This window comes from Mycteria americana, chromosome 8 (assembly GCF_035582795.1).
Source record: "Mycteria americana isolate JAX WOST 10 ecotype Jacksonville Zoo and Gardens chromosome 8, USCA_MyAme_1.0, whole genome shotgun sequence".
In the NCBI taxonomy this organism is placed as follows: Eukaryota; Metazoa; Chordata; class Aves; order Ciconiiformes; family Ciconiidae; genus Mycteria; species Mycteria americana.
The window spans coordinates 20342960-20363357 of record NC_134372.1 but is presented as its reverse complement, the minus strand read 5'-3'; the positions used below and the strand labels follow the sequence as shown (position 1 = coordinate 20363357).

Genomic DNA, 20398 nt, shown 5'->3' with positions numbered 1-20398 from the left:
TTTCCCACAGTAGCCACACCATATAATGTCTAAATGAAATGACATCTATTCACAGAATTGAAATGTGCACCTGTATACGACTTACTGCTTTATCATGTCTTCACATAGATATAAATAATACTTTACTTTCTTTTATTTGAAGCCAACATTTTCTTATGGGGAGTTTATTAAGTAGCTTCCTATAGTAAACTTCTAAGAATTAAGTCAGCTAGTGTCTTGAATGTCTGGTGACCATACTTTTACGGACTGCTGTTTTGTTTAGGAAACTGTTACAAGCAAAACTTCTGATTTGTGGTGTTCTTAATGTATCCTGTAGCTATCGGTAACCACTGTTGCAGGAAGCTGAAGTGTGAAAATGCTCAAATGGTGTTTGAGCACTCGGCAGCTAGAGTAATCCAGCATGTGTTATGTGTAGCTGCTTATTTCGGACCCTTCCAAGAATGATGCTTTAGGGAAACTCTCCCTTAGACTTCTTAGAGTTGAATGTCTGAATATACATGGTTTCTAAAACTATTTAGATTGGGTAACTCTAATCTGTCATGTTTTATCTCCTGTGTCTTCAGTGTTAGTATTGCATTTTTAAATATCTTGCCTTCACATCTGTAATTGTGTTGGTTCATGCTATTAATGTCTAAAATCCTCTCCTGTTTCCGAGGGTCATCTCTGTGGCAGCAAAGGAGTTAATGAGTTGCAGTTCTGCCCTCCTAGCACAGATGATAAATCTTCAGATAAAGCTTGAGAATTGCCTGTCCTTCCTTCTCAAAACCTCCATCACAACAAGTAGCTGAACAAGTAGCATAATGAGCGGACTGCTACCTTCAAGGCAGGAGTCCAAGGCTGAACCAGCGCAGTGTCAGACTTGAACATTTTAAGCCCAGTCTGACAATCAGCAGTGCACTAGCTGGCTGGAAAAGCTGATCCCAAACTGACAGATGACTTGCTATCTTAATTTCATTAATTTCCCCACCAAATTGGAAGAGAATGAGAGGAGACGAATAACTTGTCAGCATGCTCCTCTAGAAGCATCTCTTAGTACTTATGATTTAGGCAAATTCCTGTGGCACATCAGGTTTGTATTATGACTGTGTGTAATTCTCTCCGGATTGCATAATGGGAGACAATTGAAGGAGCAAATGTGTGGAAAACAAAGTGGTAGGTTAGTTTTCCCTTGGAGCAGATGTGTTTTCCTAGAATTGGGACGTCATAATAGCACTGCACTTTTGTCTTTAATAAGTGTTTCGGTTGTTTTCCAGTCTTGGAGGAGCTGTAGAGGTGCCTTCTATTGCTTTGAAAGTTAGGATTTGGTTATAAATACACTTTTCCAAACAGACGGTCAATCAGCTTCTCCCCAGGTTTCCATGCAGTATTTGGGGGGGGATTCCAGGGAAATAGCTAAATAAATGGCCTGTTCTGGTGGCTATACTGGAAGATGGAAAGCATCCCAGCCTGTCTAGGTACTGCAGGTGTTGGCCTGGAGTTCTGTGCACGGATTCTCTTATGATTATTGTTATGAACTTCCTATCCAAAATCCTACATTTCTTTGAAACCAACATTGGTTGTCTTACAAATAATAAAGCTGATCAAAACGTGGAAATCATCCTGGTTCTGCTATGAAATAGTTTGCAGCTTTTTAAGGTGTGTCAGGTCTCTTTCCTTAAAAATACCTCTCAGAATGAAAATGTTGAGAATTACATTTCCACAAATTTGAAGGGGGCGGGGAAGTAAGTTTGGATTCTTTGAAGTCTTATAGTCCCTGTTCAGTTATATTTTTATCAGGCTTTAAGTTGCTTAGAGGAGGCTTTCATATCTCAAAATCCCTTTCTAAGATGCGTAACAACAGTTAATAGGCGAAATGACTGGGTAGAGGAAGGAAAGGTCCAAGAACTGCCATAACCTCCCTGTTGGACTCTGCAGTTCTGTAACGTTAGTTACTCGGGTGAGGCTGAACATGGCACCATACAAGCTCCTGGTTTAATCTTTGCTGCTTATGTCAGATGGTCGTGTAAATACGGGGGGCAACTGAATTGTTATGAAATGTATCTCTCTAATGGCTCCTTTGAAAAGTCTCATTAAGGTTAGTTGGCCATAATTTTCACCACTAAACACAGCTTTTGTCATGACAAATTATAAAAGTCCCAATTCTAATTCATTGTGTTTTGTGTATTTTTATTAGGGGGGAGAAAAGATACATTTAAATTTTATCTACTTCAAATTTAAGGACGATGTATGTAAAAGTGTAAAGATTGCTGTGTATGCGTTGGAGTAGTTATGCTCAAGTATGCAGCCTCGTGCCTAACTCCTGATTGTTCCCCCTCTTGTTAGACTATAGAATCTAACTGGCGATGTGGGCGACATAATTTGCAAAGGATTCAGTGCCGCTCTGAAAACAGCAAAGGTGTCTACTGTTTACAGTATGATGATGAAAAGATTATCAGTGGCCTACGAGATAACTCCATTAAGGTAAACACTTTTTTCAGTCTTTTTCATGGAGGTAAATGGGTAGGTAATTCTGCCTTGGAAAGGTAGCTGCTTGTGTCTCCTTGGTGATTTCTCTTGTCTCTTCATGGGACAGTATTTATCTGTGCAGGGCTTATGAAGATGATGTCATGTCTTCTGTAGCCCTGCAAAGTTCTCACCTGCACTTTGCTCTAGAAACTTTGGGGACTGCCAGCCGGATTGATACTGCTGACTACAAAGAAATGCTTGTGAAATCAGAGTTTGTATGACATGAATGAAGACTGCATTCACCACTGTCCTTAGTTGTTTCTCTTGTCACTGCTAGTAGTTTGCTTCCATGCTAATAGGTTGCTTTCACACTAATCATCCATGGCACTTCCTTTTGCCAAACAGGCTTATATCTTTTTGTGGTCATTGGTTATTTCACTGTTCTGTCAAAAACTTGCATCAAGGAGACTTCCTTAAGCTAAAAGGGAGACCAGGCCTACTGTTTGGACAGGCTAACTGCCCATGGATTCTTCCTGCTATCTCCAGTTTTCTTCCTTCCTTCTCTGTTGTGGCAATGCTCAAATCTTGGATCCGTGTTCTTGATAAGCCATTTATACTTCTTATTTTTAACAGATTTGGGACAAAACGAGCTTGGAATGTTTGAAAGTATTAACAGGACATACTGGCTCAGTTCTTTGTCTGCAGTATGATGAAAGAGTCATTGTAACTGGATCTTCAGATTCTACAGTGAGGTGAGTGTTAAGTTTTTGCACTGGGCATATTTACAATAATCTGCAAATATCAGAAAACATCCCTAATATGAATGTGATAATATATCACGTTCAAGATATTCACGCTTGGCAAAGCAACACATTCTGTAAATGTTTTTCCAAATCTGTCTCATTTTTTCTAGTGTTAAGAATATTGAAGGAATGTGACCTGTATGATTCAAGGCATGTCCTGAAGTTGCAGAATGGCTGATGGCCAACTATACAATAATTTCCTCATTTAGGGTTTCTTGTACTGCCTTCTGACATCTCTTAATTATGAGTATTAATGAAAGGGTACTTGGTCTATATGGAGCACTTATCTGACAGCAATTTTAATGTTACTGAGTTTAAATTCTTGTATGAATTCAATGGTCAGTAGATGTCCAACAAAGATGCTCAGATGCAGTTCAGTGGAAGGGCCTCGTCGTCTTCTGGTGTCTTGCATTGGTATACCAATGTCAATTTCTATAAAACTTTTAAAAAATTAAGAACTTATCGTAACACCCTTCAGGTAATATAAATTAAGTAGTGATTTTTCATTTCATGTAAGCTAGTAGGTAGCCCTGGAGGGTGCTACATCCCAGTTGCCTCTGACGTGTGCTAAGTGTGAATGAATGGTGTAAAACTGAAAAAATCATATTGGATAGTATTTGTTTTGGTCTGTTCCACCAATTTGTACATCATACAGGTTTTAGTCATCCTGGAAGAGTTATAGAATTGTGGTCATTGTTAAACAGCCCTTTCTCTTAGCAGCGGTCCCAGCTTAGGCATTTCCTGGCCTAATTGTTCACTGCTGTTAATTGTTGCTTGTGAGTCTGAGATGTGAACTAGGATACTTCCCCAGTTGCCATCTTCCTGCCTTCCCCAAGCCCTAAGAGGTGTTAAGCAACCAGAGAGCTCTCCATTAGAGACAGTAGCACACGTGTGCATGTTTACACTTTATACCGTGTATAGCCATCATCCTTCATTTGGAATACAATTCTTTTGCAGAGTTTGGGATGTAAATACAGGTGAAGTTCTGAACACGTTGATCCATCACAACGAGGCAGTGCTTCATTTGAGGTTCAGTAACGGCTTAATGGTGACATGCTCAAAGGACAGATCAATTGCTGTTTGGGATATGGCATCACCTACTGACATCACCCTGCGCCGTGTCTTAGTTGGCCATCGTGCTGCTGTTAACGTGGTAGACTTTGATGACAAGTATATTGTATCAGCATCAGGTGACAGGACCATTAAAGTAAGTTGGCAGAGCTCTGATCTAGGTCTGCATGCCTACCAAGCCAGAAAAGCTTGTGCATGTTACTCAACTCTGAATAGCCAAGGTGTTCATAAGCAGTTCTGTGCCTTTTTCTTTACCATTCGGCAAGCTGCTTCCTCTTGCTAACTGTTAATGTCTTTATGTGCATAGCTAGGCTCATAACATTTTTGTGGCTTCTGTTGTACAATTGCAAAAAAGTAAAGCCCATTTGCTGTTTGAACTCTAGTCTCAAGATTGGTTTGTTTGTTAAATGCGGCACATTTTGTGCCTTTTTCCAAGCAGTATTTTTTATTTCAATTGGCAGTCCTGTTCCAGATGTGAAATTTATCAGCAGTTGCTTTTCCTCACCACACCTTCCCAGCAGCTCAACCAGACTTTGCCATGTTTGAAGAATTAAGAGGCGGTATTTGAAGACTATTACATACCAGAAGATTTGAGTTACTCAAGAGTGTATTAATATAACAAAGGCGTTTCCACCCTTCCCTCTCTAGAACCAGAGCTACTTTAGACTCTGCCAAAAAGCTCTTGGCAGTTTAATGTCCAAATATCTGCCAAAGATCCTGCTGCACTCTGTGTTGGAAAATGAGCTACTGGATAGTCTACATTACAACTTCAATTACAGTTCATTAAAAATGGGCAAAGTTGATTGAATCATTTAATGTTAAGACAGAAGCAGCCACCAAACTTTTATAGGCCATGGTTTTGGCCTTCTCTTACTAGTAGATTGCTAGCAATTTATTTGGTAAAAAAATGTGGGGTTTCTGTGTATGTGATAACTTCCACTTTTAAAAATGATTACTAACTTATCAAGATTCAAGTGTAATCAAGTTTTTGAAATCATTTGGGGTAGTCTCTACCACCTGAAAATATTTTATATACATCCTTCCCAACTTTTCTCATTGACTCAATGTGCAATAGCAGTGCCCGTGGCTCTTGTCACTGGTAGGTTCCTTCCCGTAGTGCCAGTTTTCCATTAATGCCAGGTACCCACTCTTTGCCTGTAAAAATACTATGCGAGTTTTCATTCCACTGTCCAGCAAAGGTCAGCCTCAGACCTCTTCTGTTTATGAATTTGTAACGGCTTCTGTTGAAATTCAAAAACCTTGTTTGGGCGTAATTCTCAGAGGAGCGTTTATTCCATGTTTCACAGGTCTGGAGTACAAGTACGTGCGAGTTTGTTCGTACTCTAAATGGGCACAAGCGTGGCATTGCATGCCTCCAGTACAGGGATCGACTAGTTGTCAGTGGATCTTCAGACAATACCATTAGGTGGGTGCCCATGAGCTGCTATTGGTATGTAACACTGTACATTTGCACGTGTGAAAATAGGATTTCCCCTGACCTTTGATGCTGTCCTGCACTGCTGCATGTGCAAAACATCCTTGGTATGTCTTGCTATTGGAGCAGATGATGTATGACTGAAACTTAATTCAGTGTGAGAGTAAACATATACCTTCCCTGTGGAAAAGTGGGACACTGAAGTTTATATCAAAGGTAACCAAGACTTCTTATCTATTTCTGTAGTTTATCACCTTGTCTTCTGCTTGGAGAGATGAAGATGACGTTGGTCACCGGTTTTCTTAATTACTTTCTTAATCTCTAATCACTGTTTTATGCAGAATAGAAAAAAAACTATATTAAAGTTTCCCCAGATAATTTAAGAAGTATCCAGCCTTTACTTGTATGTAATTTTGAATGACTAGATTAATTTTGATATACTGCAGCTGCAACCCAAGCTTATCTCTGAATTGTCTGCAAGGAACATACCACAGTTCTACCAGCTTCCTTTTTAAGCAACTTATGTGATATTTCCCACAGAAAACCATTCAGTAGCATGCTTAAATCACTACATGTGAGGCTGAGGGACAGTGCTGAACCTGAAGTACTCAGAGACTTTCTCCTCTATTCTCTTAAGGCTATGGGACATTGAATGCGGTGCCTGTTTAAGAGTATTAGAAGGCCATGAAGAACTGGTTCGATGCATCAGGTTTGACAATAAGAGGATTGTTAGTGGAGCCTATGATGGGTATGTTTTTGAAAGCAATTCAAAAAAATTTTGCTTTTCCTAATAAAGCATCTTCTGAAAGCCATTGAGCCTTTGTTCCCTTGTGTAAGGGTTCCTTTCTGATTTTACTAATGGATCAACATTCAACCAAGTGGCTTCTGCTTGAGCATTTCAACACAGCAGGCTGCAGTTTTAAGTAGCCAAGAAGCTGTTTTTCTGGGGCTCTTTAGCACACTCCTGAATTGTGTTATCACTCGAGTTTGACTTTCCGTAGAATGTAAACTTTTGTTTGGCTGAAGTGACAGCCGCTTTTAACTGCATTCCTTTGTTTCTTCCCTCAGGAATTGCTCCTTGCCAGGTCCTGTGAGCTTAGAGTAGTTTAGGCTTTCTATTTTTATAAGACAGCAGCACTGAAAATGTTTATTGTGAGTGTAAATATATCTTGTGGGGCTCTTAGAACTCTTCAGTGACCATCTCTGGTAGGTTGAAGGCAGGAGCCCCACTGTTACCACTTCTGACTTGCTCAATATTTTCAGTGTGCAGCGGATTCAGGACAGCTTACATCCATGTCCAAAGTCTCCATGTCCAAAGTCTCCATTTCTTTCTCTGCCTGATTTATACTTCAAGTGAAGAGTAGAGTTACTGAAAACAATTCTTGAACTGTGTTTGTCTCTAACCTTTTATTTGGGTTTAGCGTCTCACTGGGATTGGCAGTCTCAGCTTAATTCCCCTTGGAACTTTGCACCTCATCAGTAGTGCTGCGAGCTTTTGAGATCTTCTGCAGTTCCAAAATGGCTTGTGCATATATAGTTAATCTGTCTCTCATATAACCAACCTACTTGGTCCATCACAAAGACATCACTGTATTTGCTGCTAAAAAGAAATACAAAACTGTCTGTGTTTTACGAGATTTAGCATTAGTATTTTAGTGAAGATTGATTCTAACATTTTGCTTGATCCTGATGAACTAGCTGTAGGGAAAATCTGGCATACTTCTCATTGCTTTAGATGTTTCTTCTATGCTTATACTTGAAACAACGCTTTCATAATGACCTCCTTATTTTACTTTATAGCAAAATTAAAGTTTGGGACTTGCAAGCTGCTCTTGACCCTCGTGCCCCAGCAAGTACATTATGTTTGCGTACGTTAGTGGTATGTAAAATTAATTCATTTGGGGTTATCTGAAATCTTTTATTTGTGAGTGAGAGGCATTTTATTACATTGTAGTGGGATAGGTGAAAAACCCAGGATGTTTTATAAAGCCTAGGCTGCTGCTTATTCTAAGAATAAAGAAAAAAATACATATTGTTAAATCCTGAATGATTTGGATCTGAGCTTAAAAGAAAGATCAAGTTTTTCTAGTTTGAGATTCTCAGATACTCTTAAAAAAAACCATCAGCATGACACTGTATCAAATAATTCTAGTTATTGGTGTGTTTCTGTAATATCGTTGTAGTGCTGGCTTTGAATTTCCTCTTATTAAAAAGAGGGGAGGAATCTTGTGAGCCTTTCCCAAACCTTTCTCCTAACCTTTTGGTTTGTAAGGAAGAGATGTGAAGCGGGAGGGGAGGTTGAGTCAAATGGATTACCACAGGAACTCTAACCACTTCAGGGGACTATCAGATTTAAAGGTTGTTGCTTAAGTTATATTTTTCTTTGTAATGAGGGTTTTGGTTTATGACAGTAGACTTGATTAAAAAAAAAAAAAAATTAGGGAAATGAGTTAATTGTTCTTTTCACTGAAATGTGCATGAAATTTTACTTCAGGAGTCAGTTTGACAAGCTAGTAGCAACCCAAAGTTGCTGTCTGTATGTGATGGTAACTGCCATATTCAGCATGTGCTTGGCCTTTCCAACACCTAAAGAATTGCTTATGTGGCCAGAAAGGCTTCTAATTTTTCTTTCTTTTTAGTAGTCTTTACATAGAGATGAGATTTAACTCTTCTTTTATTCCATGTGAATGCAGTGTATTTAGTTTTACTGAAAAAGTTGATTCTTTCCCTTCTGTGGGTATACTGTAGCTCAGGTTATAGTTTGGAGATCAGTCCAACAGCTTCGATTAGTTCTCTAATAAAAGTAGTGTACTCCTTTTAAATTTATTAAAAATGGATAAGCAGGATGAAGAGGAGAACCTTTTCTGGGCCTCTTAGTGCCATTTTGAAATTTCTTGAAAGAGCTGATGGAGCATGTACTCCTCCACCTCCCTTTCTTATGGCAGCATTTGAACATGGTCTGTCTTGACTAGTAAGTGAGCCGTAACGATCCTTTCAACAGCGTGTTCTAGATGAAGCTGTGATGTGGTGTATTAGGGCTATACAAAAATGGAGTTAGCAGCAGTGCTGAATGCAAATGTTAGGTAAGAGAAGGAGCCCTGGCAGATTGTCAGTGCCAGCCAATCTTCTAAATTGTTGCTGCTTGATTGATAGGCTGCTTTTGTCTTTAATAATCTCAGCCTCTACAGCTCGCCCCTCCAAGGGGAGGCTCAGGGTTTACAAGCACTGGATTTGGAAGCCATGTGTTTTGCTGAAAAAAACCTTACATACAAAATCAGCTTTCTTAAACTCAAGTGTAATTATAACTAAGTGTTTCTTAACTAGCACACCAGTGTTTGAATACACCGTTCTGTGTCCAGATACATGTGTGAGTACAAATGTAGTGAAATGTTATCCTCTTCTTACCTTGCTGTTACTCGCAGGAACATTCAGGACGTGTCTTTAGACTCCAGTTTGATGAATTTCAGATCATTAGTAGTTCCCATGACGATACAATTCTTATTTGGGATTTCTTAAATGTGCCACCCAGTGCCCAGAATGAGACCCGCTCTCCATCTAGAACATACACTTACATCTCCAGATAACAGTCTGCACTTTACTACCCTTGGAAGGTAAGTGTCCCTCTTTTTATTGGATGTATCATAAATATCTGGAATTATCACTCTGCCTGCATGTTGGCTTAGTCAAAACAACGAGGTGATGTTTTCCTTAAGAGAATAAAACCTATTTGTGCCACTTCTTTCTCTATTTAGTCTTTGGTCGTGCTTGAGCTTATAAAACTTGTCATGCCATGTTAGCTTACCCACTTCTATAATATAATCCCTCCTGTTGATAATTGTGTACTTCAGGTATTATATGGAAATTTATTACACATTCACAATGTTCTTGGAAATGGAGGAGACTTGGTGTATTGCTCAGGTATTCCAGACATCCTGTGAAATCAGAGCCTTTTAGAGTTCTCGATGCGTCTGCTCACTATGTGAAGCTTTGTAATGGCATTGTAATGTATTTCTAGTAAACTGAACCTGCATATGATCTTTGGACAAATGCTCATCAGAAATGAGCAGTTCTGTGATAACAGCAAATAGTAGGGAAAGCTTTCAGAACTAAAAATTACATTGTGTTAGGCAGCATGACAACTCAGAGCTGTCAGAAACGGTGCACATGAACTTTGCCTATTTTGTTTCCGTTTTTCTGCAAGTCAGCTTCTGTTAGTTCTCGAAGCACAGTGGGTAAAAGCTCCGCTGTAGATCTGTTTGTTAGAACAGTGGATTCTTTTCCTTATGTCATCTATGTTGCTGCCAACAATTGCACTTCAAACTATAAATAGCTGTGAATGCTGGGACTTGGAAACACAGAAATTGCCTTACCAAAGCAGAGCAGTCGCCTCTTTCTCCAGTGCCCCATCTCTGCCAGTGCTGAGACTGGATGCTTCCAAGGAAGTGGAGACACCGCAGCAAGAGGAGTTACTGCCCCAACAGGAAGGATTTATTTTATTTGAAGTAGATAATTGGTAATTTGCTTAAACATTGTGGGAAAAGCTTTCCCTGTCTTCATGTAAGCATGGATTTTTATTATCTATCTGTATATATTTATCCCTGCTGTGGCAATGAGTTCCTCAGGTTTTCCACTCCTTCTGAAGGATCTCTGATTCTGGCTAGGAAATACCTTCCCTTGTGAAGACACACTTTCCTTCCTTGAGATGCTGGTTCTTAAAAATTAGTTTTCTTTCACCTGTAAGTGTTCTTCAGGAAAGTGTTGGATGTCTTTCCTACTAACTGAACTCCTACTCATTTAAAAAAAAAAAAAAGCAAAGATAACATCCTCTCTGGATATAACACTTGGATCTGTTGGCTCGTTATATTTCACAGAGGGTCAAAGCAAAAAGCTGGCCATTGCTAGACTGAGTTGCCTGTCTTTCTGAACCTGTAATTACTTAATATAATTAGGCCAATGATTAAGGAAGAACTCTTATGCTATGATGATGAGCTAGTGTGCAGAATCAGCAGTTAATGGAACTTCCCCTGAAAACCACATTTTAATAACACTGCTGCAAGGGTAGTGTCGTGGTTTAGCCCCAGCCGGCAGCTAAGCACCACGTAGTCGCTCGCTCACTCCCCCCTGGTGGGATGGGGGAGAGAATCGGAAGAGCAAAAGTGAGAAAACTCGTGGGTTGAGATAAGAACAGTTTAATAATTGGAACAAAATAATAGTAATAATAATAATGAATTGTAATGAGAAGGAAAACAACAAGAGAGAGAGAGGAACAAAACCCAAGGGAGGGAAAAATAAAAAAAAATAAAAATAAAATAAAATAATAAAAAAAATTAAAAAAAAAAAAAAAAAAAAAAAAAACCAAAAAAACCAACTGCTCACCACCCGCCGACTGATTTCCAGCCAGTCCCCAAGCAGCGATCAGTACCCCCCGGCCAACTCACCCAGTTTATATACTGGGCATGACGTCATATGGTATGGCATAGCCCTTTGGCCAGTTTGGATCAGCTATCCTGGCTGTGCCCCCTCCCATTTCTTGTGCACCTGGCAGAGCATGGGAAGCTGAAAAAGTCCTTGACCAGTGTAAACACCGCTTGGCAACAGCCAAAACATCAGCGTGCTATCAATAGTATTCTCATACTAAAATCCAAAACACAGCACTATACCAGCTACTAGGAAGAAAATTAACTCTATCCCAGCCGAAACCAGGACAGTAGTTTAGTAAAACTCATGGACTTCCTTATCCTGCCTGCAGTAGGACAGCAGAAATCTGAAAAGGCTAAATTGCTAAACTTACTGTTTGTACAGGGTGAGGAAGTGGCTAAAGACAGAACTTTCTGTGAGGTAAATCCTGAAACTACCCAGGTCCTCCAGCACTGCTTACTTGTGACTTCCACTTCAAAATGATTTTGTTTGATCCGGGATGACATACTTGTATCCTAGTTGTGGAAAGCTTGGTGCTGTCACTGATGGTAACATCCCTGGGGACTTTGTCCTGCTCCTTTTAAGACTGAGATACTGCCATTGGCTTCTGTGCCACCTGGGTCCCTACCTAGGTGAACTTCTGCTGTGGAAGCTCCAAGGCTTGTTGAAGTTGAATGGTTTTCCCTCCCTATGGAAAACTTTTTCTTCTTAAAATAATTCTTTGGTTTTTTTCCCTTGCCTTTTCAGGCATATAGGATAGGCTGCGTGAGAAGACGACAGTAGTTTTAGGAACAATCTCCATCTATCTTCCAGTTCATACACCAGTAATTTCTTCTGTTAACTTATAATCTGAGATTGACAATTTTTTTTGTTGTTTTTGTTTTTTAAAAAAATTACAGAAGTATATTTGGCAAGCTTCTTCCGTTAGCTTTACTTCATGGAAAAGCTATACATAGAGTGTCTTAAGCACAAAAGAAATTAGGAGTTGAATAAAAGTTATATCAATTTGCTTGACCAGCAATATGCTGGTGTCTTACCTTCCTCTCTTGCCACGTGTGGCCCACAAGACCCACTGTCACTGAGATTTGTCAGTGAAATATGAAATGCCTTTGGCAGTGTGTTCTTCCGTTCAAATTCTGCACACTTGACAGTTTTACACAGCTTATGTCTGACTTGTCCCGTGACGCACAGCTGAAACCATGCGGCCCTCCATATCCTGGGAGTTGTTGGTGTTGGTAATGACAGTCCCTTAATAATTATTTCCTATATAGGAGAGATGCTGTGATGTCACTTTTTGACAGGTTTGTCTGACTTCAGAATCCAAAAAACATAAATCTACATAAAATTATGGTAAAACAGCTAATATGGCATTATGACATTTAATGAAATAGTTTTATATGCTTTCAAACATTATAGTTTTCTGAATTTTGAAGCAGCCCTGTACACTTTTTTACAAGGCTTGCAATGTTCTGTCTCTTCAAAGTGGATCATTTTTGACAGTCCTGGCAGTTGGCTGCGAGAGTTTTATTGCTTTCTGTTGAGTTCCTGTTGTTTATTGTAACATGATAAAAATTGTTACCATATGATAGTCTAATATTCTTCTATTAAGCACTAGGCCTTGGGCTGGGGGAAGGGAAGTCAAGGGGAAGTGCCTAAAGATGTTTTAACCTTTCATGGGAATTTCATATCAGAAGAGGGTGGTTATCTGTAATCCATAAAAATGATTTTGGGAAGTGGCAGGTAAGATCAAAGTTCAGGTTTAATTACACTAAGAATTTGCCCTGGCTCCAAGCTAATAATGGAGTCATGTGGCTGGAAAAGGTAACCAAAATATAAAATTACTTGAGTTTTTTGCTTGTTTTCTTAAAACCCCATGTATTAAAGCAACTGAACTTTGTATCCTGTGCAAAGCTTGCTCCTCTGCAGTGTGGAGAAGAAAGGAAAATTTTTCTCACAGTTGTATGTACGTCACTTTCAGTAAACAGTGTTCAGCATTTAGCGAGACTAGCTGGTGGTTCACCTGTTAGTCCCCAAGAGGGTTTTTGATTCTTACTACATGTAAGAAAGCTGCCAAGCTATAGGTGGCCCCCCAAGGACTAGTGCCATTGAGAATCTTGCTCTGACTTCAGCTGAATTCAGAGCATATTCTACAGCAAAGAGAGTGTCCTGTGGAGGTGCATCTCTCCTTGAAGAAAGGAGTTCTAGCACAGAGGGAAGTATTTAACAGCGAGCACCTGCTGAATGTGTTGCATTCCTCGCAGGTTTTTGCCCTTTTAGTTTCAGCCTGGAGTGCAAAAGATGGTGTGGGCCTAACCGCCTCCACATGTCTCCAAATGTTGCTTTTTGATTTGTATCTTCTGTCAGTTCATCTTGTCTTTTGTCTTTTTCAGGGTTTCACAGTCTTGAACTACTGGATTTTTGGCTACTACATGCCTGAAGATGTTGATTGACAGCTAAAGTCAGAATTGGTTCTAGATGCTGTGTAGATGCAAAGCAGCACAATTCTATATCTAAATTCCTTAATCTTTCCTGCTCTCAGTGGTCGTCTTTGACTCTACTACAAATTCACTGACTTCGAGTAGATGAATTTCAGAAGCCTGTCCTTCCCTGCAATGAGAAATCCAAAGCTTCACATGTAAATTGTCTGTAGAAACTGAACTCTGATGGCTTGTTTTTCAGAAATAAATCAGAAGTCAAGAAAGGACTTGGCCTAATTTATATTGCTTTGCACTTTTGTCTGACTTTAAAGAAAAAACATTCTCCAATGAAATTTGGGTGCCAAACACATACCCAGAATGTACAGAGCTTTGCTTTCAAAGTCACCATTGTCCTTTAGACTTTACTCTCATGACAGATTCAGAGCCTGTTTTGTTTGATAAGAGTGTACGTTGGACTCTTAGAAATATTTCTGAATTGCTCAGTAATATTTTTGGATTACAGTTTACTTGTTTCTGCACCAATAATTTCTTTTAAATTAAAGATTATCTGTAATTCAGGCTAGGTTATCTAAACTAGTTGTATAGCACTGTCTTTTCCTTTTAACTGTGCTCTGTACTACAGCCGTCCTATGCTTCCTAATGTTTGGTATACTAAAACCTTTCCATGTGTGCTTGCCTCATTTCAAATACTGTATAAGCATGTAGATATAATGTACATAACAGTGTAACCTCCGGGTGCTAGGCGTCAGGATTTCCTGACACTACACACTAATACAAAATGTGGTAGCACTTGGCAGCAGGATATTCTAACTACTGGCACTGTAGGGGTTAATATGAGTTACCTAGACATTTTCTCTGCAAAAGGAGGTTTTCAGTATTCATTAGGATTTTTTTAATGGGAACTACATATTTTAAAATGTAATTTCTAAACTTTTTAAAAATTAAAAAATGTTTAATTTATGTTCTGTATCTTATATTTTTGTGCCGCAGTATTTACAGATGTCTTTCTTTTAACACCAGTAGGTCCTCAGAGATGCCTACTGATGTCCTTCTCTAGCATTAGTTTGGCTGCTCAATGGAGAAGATGCCATGGGCCAAAGTTAAATTTATTTATGTTTGATTTGTAACACTTCCTTGTGGTGGAGTGGAGGTCCCTTCAAGTCAATGCTCTGGTTACCATGCTGATTACCATGCTAGTTTTCTTTTCCACAGCTATCAGCTGTGACCGTGTTGCAATGTCCTGGTCATGGTTCCTCTTCATTAGCATGCTTTTATTAGGAAGTCTCAGTAGTTTCTTCTTATGTTGGCATAGTCTCCCCTCTAATTTATGTGGTCATATAAGCGCTACTGCATTTTTCTTATGTCAGAATAAGATATGGATAAATGCAAACGTGAATATTTTATCTGCATTAGCCGTGTGTGACTACCCCTGTCAGTGGCTTTTCTTTAATGCTTCAGTGGAGCTCAGCGTGAAATCCGCCTCTTTTCCTGGGGACGATGTGTGCTGGCACAGAAATGTATTGTCGTTCCTTTGATCATTTGTACGTCGTGTTTTTGTCCTCTGGCAGCGCTTTCTTGAGTTTGCATTTTTCCCTTTTACAATCAGAAAGGTTAGGGGATGTCCGATTGCTGAGGGATCGCTCCCACGTTACCGGCGGAACGGCCATGGTTAGACGCATCGTTTCAGAGAAAGCGTACATCAAGGCATTACCAAACCGTTACAGAAGTGCGACTTAAGGTTTTCTCCTCTTCACCCTTCACATTGAGAGAGGTGTTGGGATCAGTGTTTAAGTTAAGCTCCCATTTACGTGCTACTACAACAATATTTATTTCATCAAGATGACCGAATGTGATGAAGTACAGAAGATTAAAAACACGCTCCTAAGCGTCCATAAGATCGCTTTTTGGTAAGCTTGACAGTAGTTCGTGAAAGTGTCTTACTTTACCCTTCTCATCTAATAGCTTTAATATTAAACTGTTTAAAAAGAAAAATGTATCGCAGCCCTAAAGAAAAAGGTATTTGTTTCCGAAGAATGGAGTCCTTTTTTTTAAATGCATGTGTAAGATTTAAATTCATGTTTTTCCTTGGGAGATAATGGTATTTGAACATGCAGTCTAAACTTCTTCGTGCTTTGTGTAACATAGCAGTGGACTTCTGTGATTGGCACCCAAGGAACTTCACTCCTGGGATTAATGGTAGTGATCCTGGCTGCACTCTGGACTTTGTTTTGCTAACCATAATTGAGCAACTGTACATTACTGCTATATTAATGTTTCAAAGCACTGGGATAGTCTAATTCTAACTTGTAATTATGTTTGCCAATTATCTGTTTGGAAAGTTGGTGTATGAACAGCTTCTTGAAACTGTTAAATTGTACAGATATCGTTCATGATCTAAAGCTTTGTACTGTGGAATGTGCTTAATAAAAAAAAAGTTTGAACTTAAGTTGTCAAATAAATGGACAAGTAATGTAATCTAACCAAACATCAGTATTATGCATTAGTTAATGCAAGTTCAGCGCGCAGTTACACTAACTCAGAGCTCATGTTGGTAAGAGTTCCCCTTTGGGCCGCGTTGGGCGCTGGCGTCGATGGTACTAACCCAGTGGGTGCCTTTCCCCGGTCATTCAGCAGCGCCCAGCACAAGGCACGTGGCTACTGGGCCAAAGCATTTCGAGTCTGAAAGGCATCTGCGGTGGCCCAGCTGCATGCTTCAGCACGGGTGCGTGCAGTTCTGAGATGGTGTTTTACCCTTCCGTCTGTTGCAGTGCATACTTTGGGAGGATGCGGTGAAAAACAGAGCTGAGCTAGTTCACCCATCTCAGAGGAAGTTAACTCCTTTGCTTTGCTGCAGCACTTCTGTGTCACGCATCAGCAGAAACATCTCAAGAAGATTTTTTTCTTACTTTATCAATAATGCAGATAGAATTTTTAAAATATTACCACTTTCTTGGCTGCTAAAGCAATCTATGTTCATGCCCTGAGCCCTGTGCAAAGGGTCTTCCAGTGCTAGCTCTGTCTCAAAAACTTTTTCTTGGATTTTCTTTAGTTAATGTGCAGTGACTAGTGAGAATAAGTGATTCAAAGTTCTCATCTTTGCGCTTTATCCCCTGTTGTTCTGTCAGGATTTTTATTTGTGAGTTAAGTTTGCTTTTAAACAATTGGCAAAGTTGCTGCTGCGTGGTTAATGAGTTGCTCCAGTTCATTTCTGAACGATCAGACCAGAAGCGATTGATCGTGCAGATGCTCTGCTGCTCCCTCGTGCCAGTAGCACAAGGGGACTGGCCAGGATCTTGCTGTCTTGTCAAGGTCCAGGTATGAGGGCAGCAGGGCATGAAAACCTCTTATAAAATCATCGTGCTTCAGCCTCTCTGCAGTGCTTGAGCTGACTTTGTATGCTGACCATGGGGCTCACCAGTGATCTTCTCTTGAAAGTGTTATTTTTGGGAAGGTGTATGTTGGAAGCACTAACCTGAAATGTTTTTAAAGGTGCTATAAACTCTGTGCTAAGAGTATGAACAAAGTTCTGCCTAAGTATTGGCAAATTCAGTCTTCAAAATGTCTCTTTAATGTAGATAACTTTTTATTCTTCTCGGCCCACTCTGACACTTGCTGGAGAATAATTTTCAAAGCAACTTTGCTGCTGCTCAGATTGTAGCTGCACTTCAGTAAGAAGAAAGCAAGTAAAATCTCATTATTTTCTGCTAGAAGTGCATTGTAAAAAGTGAAGCCTCGCTGAACTATTTAAAGGGGTTGTGAATGTCTTGCTGAATAATTGTTATCCAAATAAGCTATAAAAGCTCTGTGATTATATCTGCTAAAATCTGGAGTATAAACTTTGAGGTCAAACTTTAAAATTCCATCTTACCTGGGTGGCCTTTGGTTTTGGTTGTTTTGTTGGGTTTTTTCCTTGCAGTTGTAGCCTATTTAGCAGTCATCTATTAATTCCCACCAGAGAACTTGACTATGAAGTTGTGGAGGCACCTCTCTGCCGGGTGCTCCCACCCATCCTGGTGTGGTCTGGGGCCCCTTTTGACTCTTCCCTCTACCCGAAGGTTGGGAGCGATTCGCTGTCCTGGGCGCGATGTGACTGTGCTGCTGTGGAACACCCCAGGAGCGTGTGGGCAAGGAGGGCAGATCTGGGGACCATCTGGCCCTGGTTAAGGAGAGGCCATGGAGTATTCTCAGGTTGCAAGGTATGAGGTAGTTCTGGCCATTAACCATAGGGTGGGGTGGGTTTTACCCCGTTTGTTGCCTTACCGTGGTACAGCAGCACATGGGTTCGCTTGGCTTGTTACCTGATGCTCTCAGGGGGTGGGGGATCTGGGGGACCCCGGGCTGCTGTCGGTCCTAACTGCTGATCGCTTTTGGTAACCAGGCCATGGGAAAGGGTGTGCGCTTAGAAATGAGGGGATGAGGGTGCATGTGAGGTCCCTCAGTGCCCTGTGTTGGGGGAGGAGTGATGTTTTTATCAGCCAGCTGTGTCACTGTCCTGATTTGCACTGTGTATTAGTTTATCTTCTGCACAGCAGTGGGTTCGCTTGCTTCGGCAGAGCAGTGGGCATCTTTTGTAAAGAGGATTGGAGGGGTCAAGTGCTCAACAGAGAACTAGAAATTATTTTTATGAGATTCTTTGAAAACTCATATCTGAAGATATGCTGCAGTGGGCTGGGCTATCGTACTTGAGCCGTGACTGTCTGGCAAGAAGGCTTGGTGTCAGTGGCTCCCGCAGCTCTGGTTTTCCCACTGGAGTGTGGTTCTCCAGCCTCATCTGTCGCTGCTAAGATTGGTTGCTATTGCGTGTTGGTACATGCAGGGAAGTCACTCTTGGCTTTCCCACCACGTCAGCACTGCGAGGTAGCAGCTTCACAGCAGACCTGCTGCCTGGAGAAAGGCTCCTCTTAAATCGGACTTATCTCAGCCTGGGCTGGCTGTCGAGGTCAGAGCTGTGTTGAACTGGGTACAAATGCACATTAGTCAAATTAATAGAAAGTGTGATTGAAGGGGGTGGTGGGAGGGAGAGCAGCAGGATGGGTGTTCATGGGCTGAGCAGGAGATGTTTAGGCCTGATATTACAAACGGTCCACCCAGAGCTTTCTCCTTGGTGGTGCAGAGCTGAGCACTCCGGGGCTGAGTTTTTGCTTGACTTTGCTGAACCTCTCCTCTGCTGCACTGTGTTTTTTCTTCCCAGATGTCTGCTCTTCATTTACCTCTGCTTCTCATCTTTCTCAAAGGGGAAAGAGAATCTTTGCTCAGGAACTTGCGGGGCTCATCGATAGAGCTTTAAACTAGACTCGAAGGGCGAGGGGGATAATATCAGGCTTGCCCGAGGGAAGCTGAGGGACGATGTGCCACAGTTAGAGGGAGCGGGTGCCAGCGAGGGCACTAGGCCTGTGTCTCTGAGATGTGTGGGGTACGCCAGGGCACAGCCAAAGTCAAACAGAGTTGAGCTAGGGGATACTGAGGCAATAGGAGCCAAGAGGGAAACACCAGTGAAACACCTCAAAGCACACAAGGGGTGTTCTTCTGTGAAGGAAACACAGATGACAGCCCAGCTGAAGTGCCTCTACACCAATGCACGCAGCATGGGCAACAAGCAGGAGGAGTTGGAAGCCATTGTACGTCAGGAAAACTATGATATGGTTGCCATCACGGAATGACTCGCACAACTGGAGTGTGGTGATGGATGGCTATAAACTCTTCAGGAGGGATAGGCGAGGCAGGAGAGCTGGTGGGGTAGCCCTATATGTCAGGGAGTGTCTGGATAGTTCAGAGCTTAATGATGGTGACCATAGGGTGGAGTGTCTATGGGTAGGAATCAGGGGAAAGGACAACAAGGCAGATATTGTGGTGGGAGTCTGTTACAGACCACCCAACCAGGATGAGGAGACAGATGAACTATTCTATAAGCAGCTGGGAGAAGCCTCACGATCGCTAGCCCTTGTTCTTGTGGGGGACTTCAACCTGCCAGATGTCTGCTGGAAATACAATACAGCAGAGAGGAAACAGTCTAGGAGGTTCCTGGAGTGTGTGGCAGATAACTTCCTGACACAGCTGGTGAGGGAGCCAACTAGGGAAGGTGCCCCGCTGGACCTCTTGTTCACGAACAGAGAAGGACTTGTGAGCCATGTGATGGTTGGAGGCCGTCGTGGGCAGAGTGATCACAAAATGATAAGAGTTTTTGATTCTTGGAGAAGCGATGACGGGGGTCAGTGGAACTGCCACCTTAGACTTCCGGAGGGCAGACTTTGGCCTGTTTAGGAGACTGGTCGAGAGAGTCCCCTGGGAGGCAGCCCTAAAGGGCAAAGGAGTCCAGGAAGGCTGGACATTCTTTAAGGAGGAAGTCCTAAAGGCACAAGAGCAGGCTGTCCTCAGATGCTGAAAGATGAGCCAGTGGGGAAGAAGACTGGCCTGGCTGAATAGAGAGATTTGGCTCGAACTCAGGAAAAAGAGGAGAGTCTACGACCTCTGGAAGAAGGGGCAGGCAACTCAGGAGGACTACAAAGGTGTAGCAAGGCTGTGCAGGGAGAAAAGTAGAAGGGGCAAAGCCAAGCTAGAGCTCAATCTGGCTGCTGCTGTAAAAGACAACAAAAAACACTTCTTCAAATACATTAGCAGCAAGAGGAGAGCTAAGGGGGGAGGAGAGCTCCCTCCCCCTAGTAGATGGGGGAGGGAGCACAGTGACCAAGGATGAGGAAAAGGCTGAGGTACTTAATGCCTTCTTTGCCTCAGTCTTTAATAGCAGGGCCAATTGTTCTCTGGGTACCCAGCCCCTGGAGTTGGAAGAT

The 20398-nt window shown here is 41.4% G+C and overlaps 1 protein-coding gene across 4 annotated transcripts in view; it reads left to right on the top strand.

Annotated features, from left to right (window-relative positions):
* FBXW11 (F-box and WD repeat domain containing 11) overlaps window positions 1-16056 on the top strand; it is a 79024-nt gene extending 62968 nt beyond the window's left edge. For all 4 annotated transcript variants that reach the window (XM_075510044.1, XM_075510043.1, XM_075510045.1 and 1 more), the window contains 8 exons: window positions 2323-2460; window positions 3079-3197; window positions 4206-4455; window positions 5627-5745; window positions 6392-6502; window positions 7555-7633; window positions 9177-9365; window positions 13563-16056. In XM_075510044.1, coding sequence (XP_075366159.1) covers window positions 2323-2460; window positions 3079-3197; window positions 4206-4455; window positions 5627-5745; window positions 6392-6502; window positions 7555-7633; window positions 9177-9338 — 978 coding nt within the window. In that variant the 3' untranslated portion in view covers window positions 9339-9365; window positions 13563-16056. The remainder of the gene's footprint in view (window positions 1-2322; window positions 2461-3078; window positions 3198-4205; window positions 4456-5626; window positions 5746-6391; window positions 6503-7554; window positions 7634-9176; window positions 9366-13562) is intronic.
* The last annotated feature ends 4342 nt before the right edge of the window (window positions 16057-20398 follow it).